The sequence below is a fragment of the Seriola lalandi genome, unplaced genomic scaffold, assembly GCF_002814215.2.
Source record: "Seriola lalandi dorsalis isolate HSWRI2012SDOR001 ecotype SW California unplaced genomic scaffold, Sedor1 jcf7180002054580, whole genome shotgun sequence".
NCBI lineage: Eukaryota > Metazoa > Chordata > Actinopteri > Carangiformes > Carangidae > Seriola > Seriola lalandi.
Genome location: NW_019525133.1, coordinates 498,477 through 521,812, shown reverse-complemented (window position 1 = coordinate 521,812; position 23,336 = coordinate 498,477). Strand labels below are relative to the sequence as shown.

At 39.4% G+C, this 23,336-nt stretch overlaps 1 protein-coding gene across 1 annotated transcript in view; it reads right to left on the bottom strand.

Moving 5' to 3' along the window:
- LOC111663792 (glutamate receptor ionotropic, delta-1-like) overlaps nt 1-23,336 on the bottom strand; it is a 236,941-nt gene that overhangs the window by 63,972 nt on the left and 149,633 nt on the right. Inside the window, exon 4 of the mRNA XM_023418119.2 lies at nt 20,485-20,690. Coding sequence (XP_023273887.1) covers nt 20,485-20,690 — 206 coding nt within the window. The remainder of the gene's footprint in view (nt 1-20,484; nt 20,691-23,336) is intronic.

The following is a 23,336-nucleotide window of genomic DNA, read 5'->3' as shown; positions in this document are numbered from 1 at the left end:
CACCCTTTTTTTTTTTTGTTTAATTTTTCATTGAACTTCCACAGGACTGAAGCAGACTGAAGAGATATACACCAGTGGTCTAGAGAATAAACTTACAGACCTGGGAGTTGCAACAGTCACTACAGTCAGTCATCTAAAAATGTATAATTCATTGGGCTCGATCCAAGCAAAGACAATAGATAAGCAAAAGAATGATATTTTAATGCAAATGAATAATGTATGCCACCATTACCCAACATTAGTCGAGTCATTTCAGGTGAGCAAAACACAAAAATACAATAATTGTTTTCCATAAAAGCACTTTGCACCATTCAAAGGCCATTACCTTAGAATAATGAATCACATAACTTTCCTTTCACATTGGAGTCCACACCCGAAAAACACTTCTTAAGAGAGAAGTAAGTGAATTTTATTTGGAAAGATATAAATAATTAAGCTGTCCCTTTAGTCAATGTTGCATTCGGGGCAGGATATGTGGCTCCTCACAAAAAAAGGAGCACAAACAAATCTCTCCTCTTTTATTCTAATTTCTGAAACAGTTTTCTGTGCAGGGTCTTGAGTAAATAGAAGCGAGTGACACTTTCATCTGTTTTGTTCCACATAAAAGCTGACTAGCTTCCAAGCTTGCTCCGTTTTGTGTAGCCAGAAATAAACCAGTTTGATTATGTGCTAAGACACGGGTCCTTGCACAAGGGTCCTTGTGGAGCATTACAGTACAGTTATATAGCCCTCTCATTAAAGACCACCATAATCGCTACAAAGCAATGTCCTTACATGACATCCATGGCTGCCAAAGCCTCTCAGTCCTCTCATGTGCTGTGGACTTGTTTCTCACTCTTGCCTCTAAGGAAGCACTTGCCTACCAGGTAAGAACACCGAGAAACGTATTCACAGACGACGAAAGACACACACTGTTGTAATCTCTGCTTGAGGGTACACAATCACACTCTTATGCTTCTGAAACTGCCTCAAAGTCACTACTCACAGGAGGAAAGTGAAAACAAAGGTGAGGTGAGAAACCTGAAAGAAAAAGATTCTATGGCATATCATCCACATCTCTTATTGTATTTTCACTATTTGTTTTCTCATTTTAATTGAAACGTTTTCCTGTTGACTGTCGACTTAATTGCAGTGAACTGTCTTAGGCATATGAAGCATATGTGGACAAGAGTTACTGCAATTTCTTCTTAAAAACAAAGATTAAATGCTTCTGGTGCAGTTGATATGCACATGTTGGACACATACAAAAAAGTTAAATAATGTAATAACTCTGATAATCACCTTTTACCTTCACTGACCTCAGCTGCTGTAAAAAAGCAAATTACAGAAAGTTTGAATTTGACAATATTCAGCCTCTGCAAAGTCCTTTTTTAAAGTTTCAGTAGTAGTACAATGGATAAAATCGTGCAGATATAAGTCGGGAGCTTCAGTTAATTTTCACATGAAACATTAGAATGGGGAAAAATATGATCTCTGTGACTTTGACTGTGGCATGATCGTTGGTATGAGACAGACTGATTTAAATTTTTCTCAAACTGCTGATCTCCTCGGATTTTCACTCACAACAGTCTCTAGAGAGTTTTTTCTCAGAATGTTGTGAAAAACAATAAACATCCAGTGAGCTGCAGTTCTGTGGATGGAGACACCCTGCTGATGAGAGAGGTTAGAGGAGAATAGCTGACAGAGGATACGGTAACTCATAACTACTCTTCACAACTGTGGTGAGCAGAAAAGCACTTTCAGGAAGCACAATACGTCGAACATTGAGCCAGATGGGCTAAAACAGCAGTGGACCACGACAGATTCCACTCCTGTCGGCCAAGAACCGAAGTCTGAAAATGAAGTGGACACAGGCTCACTAAGACTGGACAAATGAAGACTGGAAAAAACATAGTCTGGTCCGATGAATCTCAGTTTCTGCTGAGGCTTGCAGATGGTAGGGTCAGAATCTGGCATCAACAGATCCATCCATGGATCAAACCTGTCTTGTGTCAACAGTCCAGGCTGGTGGTGTAATGGTGTAGGGGAATGTTTTCTTGGCACACTCTAGGCCCCTTGATACCAATCAATCATGGTTTGAATGTCACAGCCTGTCTGAGAATTGTTGTTGACCATGTGAATCTCTTTGGATGGATGGATACGTTATTTAAACCCTAGGAGATTTCTTGTGTCCATTAGCTCATTGTTGATAATAATAATAATAATAATAATAATAATAATAATAATAATTAAATCGGTCGACTTCCTTTGGCTGAGGTGTTGTATAGCTTGATGGCAGTGGGAACAAAGGATCTCCTGAACCTCTCTGCTCTGCAGCGCAGTGAGATGAGACGTTTGCTGCACCTGTAGCTGCTTCTCTGTCCTGCCAGAATGTTGTGGAGAGGATGGTTGGTATTGTCCAAGATGGACTCCAAGTTACATTGCATACATCTCTCCACAACAGTCCTGAGTGAGTCCAGACTCCTGCCAAGCACACACCTAACCTTGTTTGTCCAGTCTCCTTGTGTTCATGTCGGACATGCTGCCGCCACAGCAGACTGCAGCATAAAAAAGTACACTGGCCACCACTGACTGATAAAACATTTGCAGCATTTCACTGCAGACATCAAAGGACCTGAGCCTCCTGAGGAAAAAGAGCCGGCTCTGCCGCTTACAGTAGATGGCATTCGTGTTCAGGGACCCGTCCAGTTTACTGTCTAGGTGCACACCTAGGTATTTATGGCCACAATTTCACATCTTCTAATAGCTACTTCCAGCATGATAATGCACCATGTCACAAAGCAGAAGTCATCTCAAACTGGTTTCATGAACATGCATTGGGATCACAGAACTTCAGTGGCCTCCCCAGTCACCAGGTCTAAACCTTTGGGATGTGATAGAAATGGATATTTGCAGCATGAATGTGCAGCTGACAAAGCAGCTGGAATTTTAGATAGCATTAAGCAAGGTAATTACAATAGCGCTCAGTGGCTGATGGTATGAGACTGTACATGTACTGGGTAGCCACCTGATGTGCTGTAGATGTCTGTCAGTAAGAGGCAATGAACTCCTGAAAAAAAACATCAAGCTAAAATCTAGTCTGAGTAAATAAAGGCAAAAAAAAAAAACCCAGACATTGAATAAAAGATGCATTGAAACATTTTGGCTTGTGACAGTCTTTCTTCCAGTATAAAAGCTCCTGCTGCCTCTAATCATCAGTGGAGTGAACAGGGATATTTTGAAGTGAAAAGCCACGGAACTCAGTAAAAAGAAAACATGACGGCACCAGAAGAGAGACCGTAACAAACGACAAACAAGTACATCAGGTACATGGTGGTTTCTCCTAATAACCATCACTAAATAGATCTCTTTTATTAATTGCTGTATTGTACCCAGTGGGTCTGTATAGAAGCTGTTTGCCTCTTCTCAGAAATCGAAGATGTCTTCATGCTGCTGAGTTTTACAGGTCAGCGTGAATAGAGAGGCTCTATGCACCACACTCTGCATGATTAGGCACATGTAAGCAAGATAAGTGGGTAGGAAAATAAGAAAAAAATAAGAAAAGAGGGCGCCAGAGAGGTAACTGTGGGAGGTTAGCTGGGCCAGAGATGAACATGAATCCTATCCTAATTATTTCCACACAGGGTGAGGCATATCTGCTCACAACACCATAGGGAAAGAAAGGGTGTTATGGAGAGTGGGAGTGTGAAAATTTAAGACATAATGCTTTTTCCAAACAGCAGTGACAGACAGGTAGGCTGCAGAGAAAGGCAGAGGAGGAGGTGGCGGCCGTGGCACTTTGCCAACTACATCCCCTAACAATGGTGAGAGAGATTGTGATGAGATATATTATTTGTTTTCTGAAATGTTTAATCGGCTTTGTGTATACAACAATGGGCTGAGGAGAGCATGAATACTGGCATGTATGATACTTGATCCAGGACACAAGTACCTTTATAGAGCCTGTATAGACATTAATTCCTAGTAAACAACACTCTGGGGCAATTAAAGCAATGTCTGAATAGGCTGCAATTGTACAGACAATAAAATGGGAAAATGTGCTGTAAATAAAGCATTTCTGCATGCTTTTTTGTGTTCCCACTGTGGTTACATCAAAGATACAAAGAGAGTTTTTCTCTAAGCAGTGGTTTATGTTGCTTGGAAGGAATCTAATTTGCCAGCATGCTCTGGTAGTGGCCTCAAGTAATAGTTACCCTGCTTTATAGCTGGCACAAGCTTTTCAATACACCTGAGAAACACTTTAATTTAATCTGTCTCATCAAGATCAATAAATGTGTCTGAACTGTGACTCTTTGGGACATACTGCCCGTTAATGGGCCACAATGATTTTTCTACAACCTCATATACGCAGTTTGGTGCACTGCTATACTTGAAATCAACTCTAATCAAGCCGGAGAGCCACAGCACTGCCAGAATGCGCAAAACCAACCCTCTTCCATACATTAACAGAAGGCTAAAAGGTCACAATATGAAAATACATTTTACACTAATGCAACCCTTTCCATACAGTATGGAGTGAAGTGCACATTGAGTGCTGTGAGAAAAAGAAAGATATGGGAAAGTGGGAGGATAGGGGTTCCCAAAGCTGAGGAGAAGGCGGAGTTGTGGGAGAGGATAGAGGGTGCATGATCAAAGCCTATATTTTGAAATCACTTACTTCTCCATTAGTTTGATTAATGGCACCAGTCTCACAATCAGACAGAGGCAAGGGGCTTGAAAAATGATGCAATTACTGCTTTTTGAATAGAGGGCTGCAAAGGCCTGTTTGAAAGAAGGATCTTGAGGAGATTGTACAGTGCATCCTGGACAGAAGACTACCTCCTCTTCATCCATCTATACCCCTGCTGCCACACACACTGAAGCCTCACAGCAGTGCTATAACCCTTCCCCTCCAAAGGCGTCTCTCATCAGGCTTAGAGGCATGCTTCACTGGCCCTCTCTAAGCTGGGGGAGCATATTATAAATTGTGATTAATATGTATCTGCAGTATCTTTCGATGTTTGTGTCGCATTCCGTTTTAATGCTCCACTCCATTCCCTTAATGTAGGCTTTCTTCATTTCATTTTTTGACAACATGTATTTAAGCCACATTATGTAAACCTCTTGAGTGATCAGCTATAATGAAAAAAGTCTCAAGTGCCACTTACAAAGATGTTTAATGAAAAACTCTGACAGTTATCTCTAAGGCTTTGAAATCAAGTCCACTTTAACTGGGTGTAAATAATTACACATAATGCATACAACAAAGGAAACTGCAATATCCACTGCTCATACCACACCTAGAGTAGTTGGATCTGTGTTATATAAGAACAACAGAAGTTATTTTGCCCTAATGTAAGGTGAGGCCAGTGTAGGTTGGAAATTTGGCAAAAAGGGACAAACCTGGTCTGTGCAATTTAATATAGATAATTTGACAATACAGGTCACCTGATTCAAAGATTTACAAAAGGATCATTCACACAGACTTTTCATCTGGACATGAACCTATACGAACTTCACGCTGGATATCATTGGGACAATAACACCCCCACTGTCCAATTCTAGCTGCTTTATGAGCCACTGTGTGTGGAAGGCAGTATACAGGACATGAGGCAACAAATTGGTCAGTTAGATTCCAGTTTACCACCAAGCCCCGTCACTGAACTGCCAAGAGAATGTCAGGGAGAGATAAAGAATGAAAGGAGTAAAAGGAACGAAAGAAACACACACAAGGCAAGAGGGTCACGTACAGAGGAATTCCTACTCGTCAAAGTCTATATAATCCGTTGCACTGGAGTTTTCAGCTGAATGCAGCAGGTACATGACAACTCTTCTGGTAAGTGGAAAGGGCAGAAAAACCTTTACTTCTTTTCGTCAGTTTTTAAATGCAACCCAGTCTGTGCAGTTGTGGACAATAACTACCTTTAGCCACCTCTCTGTAACTATGATTACATTTTGTGCTCCATGGGTGTGTCCTCATTATGTATATAATGAGACAGCAGATGTCTATTTTCCACCAAGTTTAGGAGACCTCTGAACTCGATCCCTGTCATGCTACACCAGTGTGTGAGGCTGCATGACTGCTTATGAGTTTAAGATTTTATGAAACATGGAGATAGAGAAAAGAAGTGAGAGCAGTTAATGAAAAGCTGTGGGGAGCACCCTTGGGAGAAAAGTCAATAAGAGTTGGGAAGGGCAGATAAATCAAACCAAAAACAAAAAGAAGCGAGTTTTATGTAATACATTTCTAACATTGTCCGAATTTTAATTTTACAGTGTTCTAAATATTTCCGCTTTGAATTAACTACATGATCATGAGTAAGTGTTGGCACAATAAATCAAACAACATTCTTGGCAGAGAGTGACACTGGAATTCAAAATATGTCTCTCTGTGCTGATTTACACATTAGCATTTACAGTGATTCTCTCATGAGTGCTCTTTGCGTTTGGGTTTTTACAGCAAAATCAGTTAAGGATTTCATTCAACGCTTCCAATGCATTGCAAATATGCTACTGCAATTGTAGAGGCACTCGCAGCCCTATGAAACTCCCACAGGTGTGTGGGATAAAGCAGCTTTCAGTACTGAGGTGGTGATAACCTGTTGCACAAGTAATAGCTTCATTGAATGATCAGAAGAATCCATGATACCCATGATTATGGATATTTGAGAATATATATTCCTTTTTGAGTTGTTGGAATTTGATAATAGATGAAATGATGTGTTACTGTAAACTGCTAACTGTGAATGTTGTCTCTAAATAACACTAAATTAGAACAGTTTCTTGTTTATTTGTGAATGTCTTCATAACTAAAAAACCTGAGGCAAACGAACAAGTCAGAAACAGCTGCAATATCAAGCTGTCGTGGAAATTTCCTCAAGACATAAACTGACTGATACATGAGCAAGATACTGAAAAATATTGTATATTGTGTATTTTTGGAAAATCTCCCTTTTATAAACTGCACATTCTTATGGACACTGAGAACAGGTTATAGTCCCTGCATATCTCCACCTACAGTAGTTAGGCATAAATGAGATGCAGTGTATGGCCACATCTTCCAAATGTGGGTGTTAACACAGACCTGCGAATGAGACATCAAAGGAACGGATGAATATGCATGTGCACATGTTGAACACTGACTCATACATACTTGTGCAAGAGCAAAATAAGGAAAAGGAAAAAGTAAGCAAGTAATACAGGTGCAAAAAGAGAAAAGGGACACCTGAACTGCTATTCAGGTATTTATATTCTTTTCACTCGGGCTGTACTTTAATTGAACATTCTCTCCAGAGCTTTTGGACTGTGATAGGCTGTGTGCTGGGTACCAATGCAGTACTTGTTTTCCAAGTGGTTGGCTTTGCAATTACCCTTATAACTCTTACTGTATTTGGAGTCTGCCACTTGGGAACCAGGCAATAATCCTGAGCCCACAGCAACAATTTCAGAGACAGAACTTTCCAACAATATTGTAGGGTTTTGGTATAATTGCATCTCATATTATGCTGCAGGGAGACAAATGTACAGAGTGATAAAGCTATTAACGTATACAGACAAAGTAACTGTGTTTTGCCTATTCCAATTCAACAAGAATATGAACTACATGAGTGTTTTGCAATAACTTAAAAATGGCTCTGATGCCTCTGCAACACCAAAAAATAATTATTGGACATACAATGAACTTAACACTTTCTAACCAGCTGAAGTTTGTGCTCCAGTCCTCATTTTGGCTGATTTACAAAAACAGACACAGAACAACAGGCTGTGAGGGAGCAACTCTGCTACTGCTGCTGTTTCTGACACTTACGTACAACTTTAGAGGTCACCAGATAAATGAGATAGGCTTCGCTGGGTGCCTTTTATGAGATTAACTGTTTTCCCTCCTGAAGAAATAAGAATTGCCCAAGAGGTTTACTGTTTCAATAATGCTAAGCATGACTCATAATCACAAACATCAATCAAAGTTTATTACCCTCTGTCAAGAAAAGAATGTGTTTTGGGTGCTGCCACTAAAATACATAATATGGAGAAAAGTTTGTGTTCTATACACTTGACTGTATTAAATATATCCTTTTCTTTCTAAGCAGAAATATAAAGGACAAGTTCAGAGTGATCGTAGAGGCTAAGAACTAGCTTCAACTGCTCCAGTGCCAATAGTGTTGTTTTCATCACCTTCCTCATCATCATCATGATAATCACCTTTACCAACAGCTCCACTGTCATCAGTAACACAATGCTCGAGTTGTTTACCCTTTGAAGGCCCTTCCCCACATTTTAAAAAGTCTCCTGACATTGATTAATGTGAAGGGATAAGCCATCACCTCAAATAACACCACAGTTTTAATTCTCCAGCATTACTTATGAAAAGGCAAATTATTTATGAAAAGCTCTTTAACTTCAGCAGATGAATCATACTTGTGCAAGTAATAACAATCCATCAAGTAAAGAGCTTGCCAACTGCCCCGGTTTCAATTTTAATACCAGAGTTTCGATATACAACCATTTCTCTTGCTTATTCTGCCCTCCCATGAAATATGATACCCGAAGAGGTGGTTTTATTTAGATTTTGGTGGAATTAACTACTTTGTTATAAAACGCTGTGTCGTTGGAGGTTACCTATTGTATGCATAGGAAAATACATCCTGAATATTTCAAACTCACAGCCATGGAGTGTTGCTGAGTTTCACACAAGCTCCCTGGAGGTACCCTTAATTGATCATGGACAGAGAGGGAGCCATCTATTATTTACCTGTCAAACTGGAGCATTTATTAATCACGCAAGGCAATTAATATTTTCTCTGCGTGCACTACAGTTTCGCCCTGCTCCATGGTAATAAAACTTGGCTTATTATGGATAAATCACTCTGAGTTGCTGAATTTAGTCATAGCCAACTAAATTGTTTTTGCTTTAAGCCAGGGATGGGATTGGAAATTATTTGTTGGAGTAAACAAAGGCCACAAAATGACACACAACAACACATCTGCTAATGTTTGCCTCTATCATTGTTTGTACTGTACTGAGACTATTTTCACGTAAAGAGTGTTTGAATCTATACCATAATGTGTCTGTCTGTAACACAACCAGAGAGAGAACAGAACAAATAGAGAATATTAAAGAACAAAACAGGTTTGCACACAGGGAAAGAAATAAACAGAAAGAGAAATGGAGACATTGACAAAAGTATACAGTACAATAAGAGAGGAGACAGAAGGAGATGAGGTTATGAGGGGAAAAAAGCAAGGGCAGAAAGATAAAGTGCCCATGTTGAGAGAAACATGAAACCATTAAGATGGGGAAAATACAAAGAGGAAAAGAGGGAATGTCCTGTAACAGGGACAGAAGGGGAAAGAGAGACAAAGAGAGAGAAGAGGATGGAACAGAGGGCAGAAGAGGATGAGATGTCGTACAATGATAGATCGTTTTCTGGCAGGCTCAATTTGTCATGCTGTTATTGGGAGGAAAATGGAATAGAGGAGCAGCAGGGAGGGTCAGAGGGAGAGGACAGGGGTCCAGAGGTGGGAGCGTTAAGCCTGGTGGGAGCAACGCCAGTGGACGGTAAGCGAGATAAACTCCACACCTCCTCACCTCTGGCCTCTAAACAAATGATCACTGAGGTTACAGTGATCTGATGACTGCATCCCAGAAACCAGAGTCCCAGTAACCATACACTAGTGGACTAGTTACTGTTTGTCCATGTGTGTTTTTGAGATTAATTAATTAATAATTGGTGGATTTGGGCAAACTGGAAACTCATCCTGCACTTTACTGCTATGTGTTGGGTGATTTATTTTGCTGTCATTTGGGTATTTAAAGACGCGTATTGAAAAAAAAAAAAGAAGCGGAAATTAAACAAACTTTATACATCATGATCAGTTTACTAATCATAGGGAGGAGTACTCAGCCAGTGAAAGCAGCTGCATAGTGTCCTCTGTGACTCTAGTGGAGCTTTGTTGAGGGTGAGAAAATAACCTTGGTGATGTAACAAGGTTGGGCTTGGAAATTCAAATTTATTACAGGGGGTATGAAGCTTGAAAGACATGGCCATTTATGAGACAGGAATGGTATAACAAACAATTCTATGGTATAATATAGGTGTCGGGTCCATTTTTATATTGTAATGCAACACTTAATCCTGAGAGTACCCCCCTTAAAGAGTTTGTTTCATGTTTCAGCACCAAATAGCACCCTTAAATCCCCACATTTCTTCAAGATCTTTTGAGTTTCAAGACATCAACACAGTCCACAATTTTTATATTGGAGTAGTTTTTGGTTAGATTAATCACACAAAGTGGGTTTCTATGTGTGTACTACAGTTTGCCCTTGCTCCATGGTATTAACTTGGCTAAGTATAGACACCAAACTGAGTTACTGGGATGAAAAAAAATAGAAAATATGGGTATTTGAGGTACTTTTGGGTAATATATATATTTAAAAAATCATGGCGCATAGCTTGCATTGGCACACATGTTAAAAAGCTAATTTCAGAATATATTACAGCATTACATACCAAAGATATACAAATACATACATACAAATCTTTTTATGTGAGGACTTTACAGCAATATTCTTATGTTTAAATAAGTGTAGAAATATAAACTGTGCTAGCCTTTATACTTGGAGATATATATATATATATATATATATATATACACATACAGTATATATTCATGTTCTGAACTTAAAATAGGTTCTTAAATGGGCTCATCTTTCCCATGAACTGAAGAGGATTTTTGTTGTAAGGAACAATCCGATCAAAAATGCGATTCCAGACTGCACCCATCCTTTGTTGATACAGTACAGATAATTTTGATACCAAATAAGCTCTCATTATGTTTCCTCTGTTTAAAACTTTACCTGGACTCCCCTGCTAAGTCCCAGCCATCTCTAATGTGTTGCTGTGTTTTGTCACATCTATAAACTCTCCCAGCCTCCAATTCCAAATGATGCCACTCGACCAGTAACACACCCTGGCCTTCATTTGTCATGTCTAATTGAATCTTCTGGGTGGGTGCAAGTGTTTCTTTTTATCATGCTGGAAAAAAAAAACAGAAAAAATTCAGGCTGAGAAGTACTTTTGGAGCTTTTTAATTATACCTGGCCTCACTCATTAGCACTAAGGGAGGGGGTGTAGACAGAACTGGCAGTGATGGATCTAGGGAAGGAATGAGGGGTGACGCAGTGAAGGTGTGCATGTGTTTGGGCGTCCTTCTGTGTGTGTGCATGAATGCAAAGGCTGTTGTTTGTGCCAGCACTATGGTCCCCTGCACCAACACCATGCTCTCTGTGTCAGGTTAATGAGTCATGCTGGGATAAACACTTCCAAGTCATGGCCAGCTTTATTTTTTCTGAGGGAGCGGCAAAGTCCAAGTGCCAAGAAACAACTGTGCTGCAGGCTGGAATACTCTGAAAAATGTGAGGTGAAAAAAGGGACTCGGTAAAATGAGTACAGCTACAATGCTTTACTGATCATCATGATTTTTGATACTGTATCATATCTCAGTAAGTTGTGTCATCCGTAAAAGAAGAAGGATGGTGGCAAAAACTGGAGCAACAATAGAGGTGAGGGGAAAAAATTGGAAAAGTGAGCAAAAGAAAAAATACTGGGCACAGGAAATGAAGACAGTCTAAACACAGGGGATATCAGCTCTTACTGCTAAGAGGTGCTGTGGGTGGAAAGTGGTCTTAGACCTTTTGCCCGGTTTGATTACAAGTTAAAGTGCTGCAGATAATAAGAAGGGGTAACGTTTAGTTTGAACCATAGCAGATAAGACTAAGTAAAAACATTTTTTAACTCAAATTCTGCCCCTTCTTGTGTGTCTGCAGTCTATTGTTGGGATATGTAAAAAAAAAAAAAGGTTTGTGCACCATGTCAACATTACATCAAAGGGATTGCAGTCTTCAAACAATCCTTTTTCTCTTAATGTTTTCAACCTGTGACACTGAATGACAAAACAATTGGAAGGACACAGAAATGTTACACAGTGAGAGCTTACTGTCAAGAGTCATCTGTGGCTTTCAAGTCAGAAAGATGTGGATGAAAGTGTGGGTGAGACTTGCATGCATGTACGTGTGTGTGTGTGTCTGTCTTGTGCCTCAGAAGCTGTCATGTCAACAGCACTAAAGTCCCAAAGCAAAGGAAACGATCATTGCTGTCTTTTTCCAATGCACCCCATAATAACATGTCAACTCAGGCCGCTTTTAAATCGCCGTCCACAAGCATTTGTGACAATAAGATGGAAGAGTCCTTGGCATCAAAACACAATTCCTAGCAAGGGCAAATGTGTTTATTACATCTCCCACTCACGTGTCACAAGGGTCCATTTTTAATCAGTAATTCATGGTCTCAAGTCTTGACAAGTTAATCTGTTTCCAACACCACAACCTCATATGGCGCGCAGTCAGATGGGTTCACAGAAATGTTCTGAAAGCCCTTCTGTGCATTTGCTGTTGCTCAGAAAAGAGTTGCAGCAAAGTCACTATTTCACTGTTAGGTGGTAATATTTTGTTAAGAGGACATAAAAAAAATGAGTGGACCAAACAAACATGGATGATTGTGCACTGAAATAAATCATTTTCAACATCAAGCCACGTTTGTTCAACTTATTCTGGGACAAGACAAGCAAGTAAAAGCATGTTTCATGCTACAGGTTTCTGAAAACCGTGATTGCATTCATATTGCCTCCTTCTCTCTGAAATAAATATTTGGATGTTGAACAAGATGTTCCAGTTGGTAGAAATAAAGTGAGATTAAGGAAAAAGCAAAATACTCAGCTACAACTTAAAAGAAGGCACAAGGAAAATATAGAGTAATCAATTACCACCAGTCTAGCAGGCGACTCTATGTGTGTCTTGAATCCTTTGGCAGTTCATATGGAGACCCTGATGGCACTACTGGGAATGTCTGCTTTAAAAAAAATGCTTTTCTTCAGGATGGAAAAACCAAATATACAGAGAAAAAGAAGTACAATTTTCATCATACTGTGACAGATTCAGGATACCTGTATTTCAATCTGATGTTTTTTAACAAAGTTGAGTAATGATAATGTTTACTCTCAAAGACAGGTGGTGTATAAGACAGTATATCCTCCACAGTTGAGACAGCATTTCTGACAATTTTTCACTGCTGCGTAAACATAACTCAAAAACAAAGCAGCTAAGACTGGCTGAAAATGTCACAGTCTATTATTTAAAGGAATTTAGGAGAAAAACATTTTTGAAAAGTGTTAAAATACAACTAACAATAAAGAGTGTTAATTATTGGAAACGCTTGAATGGCCTTACCAAATCAAAATGATCATAATTATTAGATTTTCTGTGCAATATGTCAGTATTTTCAAATGTCATCAGATGATCTTGCAGTGAGCGGTGGAGGCGACTTTTCATTTAGGTTCAAAAGGAGAGATGATAACAAGGTACAACATCGTCTATTTTTTTTTAGAAAAACAAACTGCACCTCCCTCCAGCTGAATTCATTTCAGCTGTCACTGTAGCAGGAAGGTATGATAAAGCTGTGAACAAGTTTTCATCTTTCCCACATTAGATGTGCAACCTGGGAAGAATTCACACTTTCATAGGCTACAGATTAAAATGCTTACAGCTGTCAAAATGCATCCCTTAATTATCATTGAACACAATAGCCATCTTTTCCGACTGGCTTTAAAATCCTCCTTTCTTAAATAGGCAGGTTTTCTGTCGGCTACTGCACTCAGGCCCGGCCTCTCAGCACTCTCTTCACTGCCATCTCGTCTATTAGATTCCGCCCATTACTGTTTCATGTAGCTGTGCTTTATTATGTTGGAGTCCCTTCTAGCTCCCCATCTTTTACTCATCTTTGACCTTTCCTCCCTACATCCATCTCCCCATCCTTTATATCTCTCTCTGCCTTTGTATCCCTTCTAGTTCTGCTCTTTCTCTCCCTCTGTGTTCCTGCTTACTCTCTTTACCCTCCTGCCACCCTATGCAGCATCTCTTTCTCCCTCTCACGTTCCCTGGCAGCAGGCAGCAGTGCTTGTCACTCTTGTAAGTTGGTGTAGCTGCGACACAGGAGGCAGACTTCACCAAGTCTCTGCTCCATCTATCAACTGGCCTGCAGAGCTGGCATGCCAACTGACTGCACCTATTCTGTTTTCCCTCACATCAACACCTTAAGGAGGACACCGTCCTACGAGCATACTGAGAGCAGATGCAATAGAGACTCAGGAAGCATTTCACTTATATTACGTTACAAAGGCTGATGCAGACTAAAATGCTCCCAGGCCTATGAGACTTAATCCATAACTAGAACTTGAAAAGCTGCAAGCTCAGTTACTAATAATAGTACACTCGAGTATATATTACTCGTATTATATTCTTAATATTAACATGTAATAATCTCAATATTAAGACATATTATTCATTTTCAGAATTCATATTCAGTACTGGTATTCCAATTGCTTAAAGCGTTTTAATCAGTGTTGGTAAAAATGATCTCCTTCCTCCAAAAGCAAGAGCCCAGAGAGCCAAAAATCTAATTTGGGTGTCTTGGAAATATATAGCTTGGACCTGCACTGTTGACAGTTAATTGGAAAGTGACTTTGGTAACTCATAAAACGTGTCAAGTTTTCATACCTAAATGTGCATCGTTTTATGTAATACAACCCAAGGACATAGAAACGGGACAGTTGAAAGCTTAAAATTCCACTTTATGGCTCTTTAAAAGGCTCGCGTGACTCAAGTGAGGCTCCCCTATCATGAAGGAAACAGACAGTAGTTGGGTGTCAGGAACGAAGTGGCACTGAAGCTGACAGAAGACGCTGCATCCTCTCATGGCTAAAGTGAACAAGAAACAAGATGGCAACTGTCTGGACGGGAGAAAACAAGAGCCCAGAATTTCAGCATAAAACCACAGACACTGTCAATGACATATGCATCATGTTGGAAGTATGAGAAACGACTGTGGCCTGAGAGTAGACTGGAGAAGTGACAACTGACTTGTGACAGAATGTGTTACTCAGGGAAGTAGGGCATCATCAGAGCAGAAGAAGAACAGAATAGAATATGTGACCTAGGATGCCTTTTGCTAATGCACTTATGTCCTTTAATATGAGTCAGGCGAATTACGAACTTGAAATTAAAAGTTATGAATATGGTCTAGCTATATTAGTCTTTGATGAACTGTCAGCCAGACAAAGGTGACTCTTTTTCATCTGCCCAATGCATATTGGGACATTATTTCCTCACCTCCATCCGACCTTGCAGAGGAAAAAGCAGGCATGGATACACATGTAACCCCACCCCCCCCACACACACACACAGGAGTAAGATACCCAGACTGAAAGTGATGGGGCCGAGTTTTTGTAGTGGTTTTGTGTCTCACTTGTCATTTTGCATCTCTTTGTAGTCATTTGGAGTTTTTTTCGTTGTGGTGTTTTGCAGCTCTTTGTAATCATTCCATGTCTGCAGTTGTTTTGCATCTCTTTGTGGCTGTTTTGCATCTCTTTGTCATTTTGCATGTCTTTGCAGCAGTTTTCTGTAGTTTTTAAAGTCATTTTGTGTCTCTTTTTAGTTGTTGTCGTTTTGCATTGCCTTGTAGTTGTTTTGCATTTGTCGTCATCTTGGATCTCTTTGTGGTCATTGTGGGTCTCTTCATAGCTGTTTTTCATCTTATTTTGCATCTCTTCATAATGGTTTAGACCCTAGTTATTTAGTGTCTCGATGGTCATGTTGCATCTCTTTGTGGTCGTTTTGCATATCTTTGCAGCTGTTTTGCATTGCTTTTCTGTCATTTTGTGTCTCATTTTGCCTCTTTTTTGTAGTTGTGTTGAATCTCTATCTCTGTGATAATTTCTTTTGCATTTTTTTGCAATTGTTTTGTGTGTTTTTGTGAATATGTTTAATGATAGAGTAGGACAGAGCAGAAGAGAAAATAACGGAGTTGAACAAACTGTGAAAAACACAACTGACAAATTCAGTAAAGAGCAGGAAACGGAGCACATCTCTGTGGTGAACAGCACCGCTACACTGCTACAGAAGATAAATTTCATGTTTTCAGTAACAATACTCAACACTGCCTTAACACATTTTGTCCTGCCTTGCACAAACCGTTTGAGACAATCAATACCAATAATCCCAGTAATTAACCACATTTTATCATTGATAACCATCATGAAAAAATATGAATTCTTGATCAGTCGACTTCTGTCACCATGGCAACTTTGCTTTTTCTTTTCCCGCTGAAACAGTTCAGGAGTACTTAACTCTCTGAGGCCTCATCATCATTCTCTATTCAGATATTAGCATATTTACATTTTCTCCCCAGCATCTCTGGTGGGGAGCAGGAACGCTCTGTGACAACAGTTACCAACATATTAATGAAGCTTTGGTGAATTAACAAATCTCCACCAGTTCTAATATATTAACATATTCACAGGAGCATTTGGGAGCTGTGCTGAATGTGAAGCTGTGCTTATTTCTTAGTCCCCGAGATGCCTCATGTTAATTGTATAAGGAATAATAAAGAATATAATTGATGTGATTAAATGCGATCTTATGAGAAGAAAAGATATCTGCAGCATTCTGTGTATGTGAACCTAATTCACTGGAGTACAGAAAAAGATCAAAGCCGTATATCATTAATGAAACTTGAAAGCATTGATGTATTCACAACCTGTTCACTGATTTATTTGTCTACAAGTGCTTCACTTTTATATTAATGGTAGAGCATTTAAAAGAGGATGAGCGGAATGTAAGTGAGGTTTTTGAGTTGATTCAAGGCTCTTTTTTACATTTTTTAATATTTTATTTTGAGTTTTTCCAATCTGTAAAATACACAGAAAAAAGGATTAAAAGAACAGGTAAAACAAACACCCAGAGCCCACCCACCCATAAAACATCTTATAAAAGTACATGAATACCAAAAAGCTGAGTACGCAATACCCACTGCTATGGCAACAAAATGTCCAAAAAGGTACAAATAAACACATGGAGTCTGATAGACCTGGTTAGACACCCTTCTCTCTAATATATTCCACAAAGGGTCTTCAAATATTTGCAAAGTTGGAGTAACAATTAGAGTATCTTAACTCTCCAAGTACAAACAGGAAATCATATACTGAGCCATTTTTTATAACAAGGACAGGATGAAGATTTTCTATTCCCTCAAAATAAAACTTTTAGCCATAACCATGTCAAATATGAGAGCCAGTTAACGCTCATACGGTAGTTGGAAGTATTATTCAGAACAGCCTAATACAGCAAAATTACAGTCAGGCACGACTTGCCTTCCAAGTATTCCTCTGTAGCACTGAAATATCTCCTCCCAGAACTTATGCACTTTAGAGCATGACCAGCAGAGGTGACTTAAAGTCCCATCCTCCAAGTCACATTTGTCACATTTAGAGGAAACGAAGTGGTGGCTCTTATTCAGCTTGACCTTTGAATAGTGTATAAGGTGTATGGTTTTAAATTGTATGAACTGAAGTCTCACATTAACAGAACAATCCTTAATTCCACTCAGCCCTTTTTTCCTAAAGAGGTATTTCAGAGCCACTTTCCCTGCCGCATACATCATCGAGATTTTTAGAGGAGATATTCTCCTTAAAGATGGCGACCAACTGGGATATTACATGTTTTTTGGCAGAGACAGTAGAGAGAGACAGGAAAGGCAGGCTGAGAGAGAGACAGCACAGGGCCCGAGCTGCACTTGAAGCTGAGCTGCTGCGGTCAGGACCTTGACATGTGGTACGCACTCTACCAGGTTAGCTACTGGGGCGACCCGACTGTGATATTAAATGTTTGCAGGTGGGAGTTAGAGACATGCATTCATTATAGGCCTGCTGCAGGGGTAAGATGTCAGACCGTGCTAAAAACTGTCTCATAAACTTTTTCATTTGCAGGTAGCAGAAAAGGTGACTGTCAGGGACACTGAATCTATATTTTGATTGATCTTTTGATGATTATCAACATAAAAATTGTTTACAGGTCCTTTTCTGCCCATCTGTGGAGAACAAAATGAGTTTGACCTGGAATGAAATTATGATTATTATAAAATGGCACGTATATGGAGGTATCTGTGACATCCAGTGCCCTCTTAATTTGTTTTTCTTCAGTATTTTATAGAAAGATTAAATGAATCAAAGCTGAAAAATTGGGATATACATAGATAAACGTCTTGATGATATTAGGTTTGAAAAGGTGTATTTTTTTTGTATATTTTAGGACAAAAACAATTTGTGTTCATTCCATCAAATATTCTTTTTGAAGGGAAAGGATATTGTGTTGTGGGTTGTCTGCAGCCTTAAAGTTACCAATCTAGCAAATGTTTCTAAGTCCATCTATAGTGAGTCTCTCTCAGAGTTACTCAGCCCTAAAACAGTTCCTGAAGGTTGGTCTAATGTGTGTTGCTGCCACAAAGAAATTCATGACAAAAATAATTCATGACATCTCCTGACATCTTGACTTTAGAAATGTCATCATAGTGAAAATGCTGTGACCCTGATATCACATGTATGTGTGATGAATGTCAGTTTTTTAGCACTGCAGTACATACAGCACAGTACTGTCATGTGTCAGGATTCTCTCTCCATCTTACAGAGATCTTTAAATGCAAGTGAGATCCAAATGCAATAAAATGACAAAATATTGAAATATATTTGACATTCTTTATTGGCAAGCATTTTTTATACATCATCATAATTTTTTTTAGTTCCTTCCATCTATACTCTAGCAATAACTCATCCTCACTAAATAAGATGGATACGTTTACTTATGTTGGCCTATAGAAATGTCATAACTCAGAGCTTAGGTTTAGTCTTTCTCTGTCTGGGAATTGACATTAAAGGAAATATGAAAAGGTCTTGCACCAAGAGAAAATATCTTCTCAGTGCTGGGAATGAGCAAATTGAAATGAAAAAACCCCAAAACAAAACAAAATCAAACACTGTCCTCAATAAAACATTTGTTTCTTTAAAGGAAAAATGTACAGTCAAGGCTTTTTGAAGAATATGCATATTATATGCTGTTATATAATTATAATGTTTATTAACTCTAAATGGACATTTAACATATTTTAAATTTATATAGTCAAGTAAATTTTCTGTACAAATCCAACTCCTCCTGCTGATTCAAATTATATGAAATTTGTGGATCTTATTTTTGTCACATGCTGACACATCACAGATGCTTTACAATATCAATTTTAATTTGTATTATAGATTTTTCATGTGAGCTGGAAAATCTTCAGTCTTTCATAAGTGTTTCAGTGTCTTAACCATGAACTCTAAAGTGCTTCCCTGATTTCAGCTGCTACAGTTAGCAAACATGTGGAAGGAGCAAATAGAGGAAAGGTTAGTAACAGCTTCCAAGTTTGAACAGCATGAGCTAAGATAAGACACAAATCCTCTACGGCTCCACACAATTGACTTTGTTTTTGTTGAACTTTGCCTGGGGTTATATGCAATGCTGCTGATCAGAACAGTAAATACACTCCCTTCCTTAGCAGTGCAGGAAGACTGAGTGAATATTTTACTGTAGAAATACTGTTTCTTCTGTCCAAAGATATATTTGTAACATTTGATGCAGAATATTGGCATCTTAAATGTGGTTTTCTTTGGGCCAACTAAATATCAAAAGGCAAAACACATCTCAGTCTGATCTCTGCCATCTGCTTCGGGTTTTGTCAGAACCACATGAGTGCAGATGGGTTGTAGTTACATCTTATTTTAACAGTTTTGACATGGGAAAGGTCACTGGTGTGGTAGTGGCAAGTTCCCAATGTAAACTAAGTTATCTTCTTTAAAACTTCTTTAAAAGATCTGTTCATTTCTCAGTTCAGTGGTGCTGTCTGTCAGTTGCGAGCAAGCATGCAGGTGTTTTAGTTTTATGGATTCCTGCCCTGTCAGCACTCCTTCTGACGCCCCTACTGTAGTGCGTATTTCTGTGGATTCAATACCTTATTTGTTTTTGTTGGCAAACTAGCTTTGGAGCAGTTGTTGTTATTGTTTAATTAGTTATTGTAGAATTTGTGGTTTAATAAATAATTGAACTGAACATTTTTTTTTATTGATCACTGAGATAGCACTGACTTGGCATGAAGGTCGTTTAATTAAAAATAAAATAAAAAAGTCGCTTTTGTTGTTCTTAGGCTTTATGTAGACTGTTTATTCCAATAAACCGTAGCAAAGTAGACCAACACTAAAGCACCAGTTGTAGTGAACCTGAGCCTCTTCACAGCATCATCGTATATCACACAGTATATGCACAAAGGGGAAAAAAATCGAACGACTGAACCAGGCAGACTTGGTGTGGCTTGAAAGGCACACACAAACGGCTCTCCAATTAAAGTGGTGGGATTGATAAACTCGGTGGCATATGATTCCGATGGTTTGAACAATTTGGACCACTTCTCAATTCCCATCCCTATTCATTGGTCATCATCTTTAGTGAATAAATGCTTGTTTTCTGTCTGGCTCTCTGACTGTCACTCTGCTTGAGTTGCTGATCCCTTGATGAAGAAAAGTCTAGCCTACCTGGTGGATGAACACCTGTGCACCTCGTGGGCTCATGAGCAGCACGGCCCGCCGTAGAGTGTCACGATACCGGTTGAGTTCCTCAGTGCGCATTGTGTTGAATAGGTCGGTAAAGACACGGCTGACGTTGCGGTCCACCCTCTGCAAGGACACATCCAGACCCAACCGAGAAGCCTGGTCCATAAAGGTTTGCAAACCCCGGATATCTGAAGGAGAGAAACAGTGACAGACAGTGAGTGATGGTGGACACACAGACAGAGACAGAGTAAAAAATAACACTTTAGGCAGGTGCTGTGTTATACAGTACTTTATTCTCAGAGCATTTAATCAGATTTGCGGGTTAACAACCCGTGCTTTCAACACCTGCACATGCACTCTATATTTTCAGGCTTCGTTCCAAGGGCTTCAAGGCAGGTTTCATTCTTTGCTCCTGATCTAAAGCATGACAAAACAGAACAAGCCTGTCTTTCTGTTTCCTGGGATTTACAGGATATGAAACTGCAGACAGGTGTTGCTGAACCCAGAGACCTCTGTGTGTGTGTGTGTGTGTGTATTCATTATACAGGAAACCACTTAAAAGAAGCCTGCGCAGCACACACAAATCAAAGGTGATGTGCAGCAGAGGGCTCACAATAAGCACACCAATCCCAGCAGTCACGGTGGCAGCAGCAGCCCAGCATGTGCCAAGTCATGCCGCATTGTTAAAGAGAGGTTAGGTGAAATCAGTAGTGCCAGACCTCTTTCTGGCACTACTGATGAATGTGTGTGTGTGTGTGTGAGGGTGTGGGTTTTCCCCTGTTGCATCTCTGGAGAATTGATGAATCATCAAGTACTCTAGTGCTTTACTGCTGACAAAAGACAATGTACAGTGGCATACAAAGGCAATCTAGCTTGAACACACATAAAGTTGCCGCAAAGATTTTCGTCGCTCAGAGGCCAAAACTGGAAATAAGGCTAATAGTAAAACTCCTGACCTGGTCTGAGCAGTGAAGCAACATATTGGTACATCTCCCTTTTTCTACAACTACAACTCGGGGCAAACTGAAGTAGCAATATGACTAAGTACCATATGAAGCAAATCATAAAGAATTAGATGCAATGTTGGATTTTTCCTGACATTTTTCTATTACAATTCATTTTTTTGGAAACATAAATACTCACAGTTGCCGCTGGAGTCCCTTCAGAATAAAAATGTTCAAAGGGCAGAACATAACATGAAATTAAATCATTCATCATTTTGAAACGTCGCCAAACACTTACTGCAGCACTCTTTGAAAACTCTTTCCTTTGCGAACACACACTCTCACACACCCCTTTACCATTGTCTCTAAATTGAAATGTTTACCCCTGGTGATTTTACATTGAATACAATGGACAAAACACTCAACCTCTGAGTAATCGCTCCTTTTGTTACAGCACAAACACAATTTGTAAGTTAATCACAGTTCCTTCACTCCAGTCCCATGACTGGACTGTTGCAATTAATTTTGGCTACAGTCTTTTCTTTATGCAATATTCAGCTGCAGTAACATTTGGTGATATTGACTATAGACTAAACATAGAATCTGATTTAATATTTATTCCGTTCTTCAGTGTGAGCAATCTATTATATGAAACCCTCAGGGTGTGACAGGATAAACCTTTTGTAAATTTGTGGTGTCTCAATAAGCAAACAAATTACTCACTCATACACACAAATTAACAAGTTGTTGAGTTGATGACTTTATCACTCATCCAATTCAGACTGGATCAACACAACAAGGAGTTGGGGTAACGGACCAAAAAAGACAAACAATTCTGAGTTGTGACATAATGTAGCTGCTGGGTGAAAACCTTGTATCGCTCAAATGGGAAATAGGAGAAATATACTGCAACAAACAAACAAGAGTTTTTAATCCCATGAAGAGCCAAGGGAAAGCTACTATGCGATAACTACTCTAGGACCCCGATAGAAACACCGGACTTCAAAGCCAGCGTTCCAAACCCGTAGCAGGCTTTTCCATGGGGCAACCGTGTCAGCCATGGACAGGGCTGCAGAAAAGAGGATTAACGTGGAATTAAAGGTCTGATTTCTCGACATACCCGAGCGTCATTTCTGAACACAAATCTGCTTCTGAAAGTTTTAGATATCAAAACTTTCCCCTTCCCTGCCCCCCTGCATCAGCGTCTCTCACTCTGACAACTCACTCATGAGTATTTCTTTCTGTCCCTTACCTATCTTTTTCTTAGCAGTATCTGTTTGAGAGGACGGGATAGATAGATCAAGGCAAACTGAGAGTACCCAATGAAGTTGCTCTTATGTCCTTTTCAGCTCTATCTTACTCGAGTTGTAACTTAAGTGGGACTCCCTGTCGGATCGGAGCAATACAGAAATGAGCATATCATGATCAAAGGGCTCAGAGGTTTTTACTGAGCTGTCAAGCTGTGTTGCAATCCAAGCGGAAAAAAGCCAGAGAAGTGGCTACGCTACCAGCCTGTGTTTACTCAAAACGGAGATGAGTCTGTTAAAGTAATCACTCTTATTCTTGCAATAATAACATCAGTTAATTATATGCAATACAGATTTTTTTTGCCAATCTGAAATGCATCAGGTGCTGAGTGTGCTATGTACTGCCACAAGAGCAATTAGAGCAACAGAGAGAAAGAAGAAAGAGTGAAATTAATGTTTCAGTTTCAATCCACCCTGTTTTTACTAAGTGCAGATCTATACTATATACCATGTTAACAAAGTATTTTAAAGTTAAGTATAACTACATTAATGCTCTGAATGAAAGGACAACAAAATGTATCAAATATGTCTTACAGCATGGTTATGAAACCCATTCATCTGACAGGCATACTCTGGAAGCAAC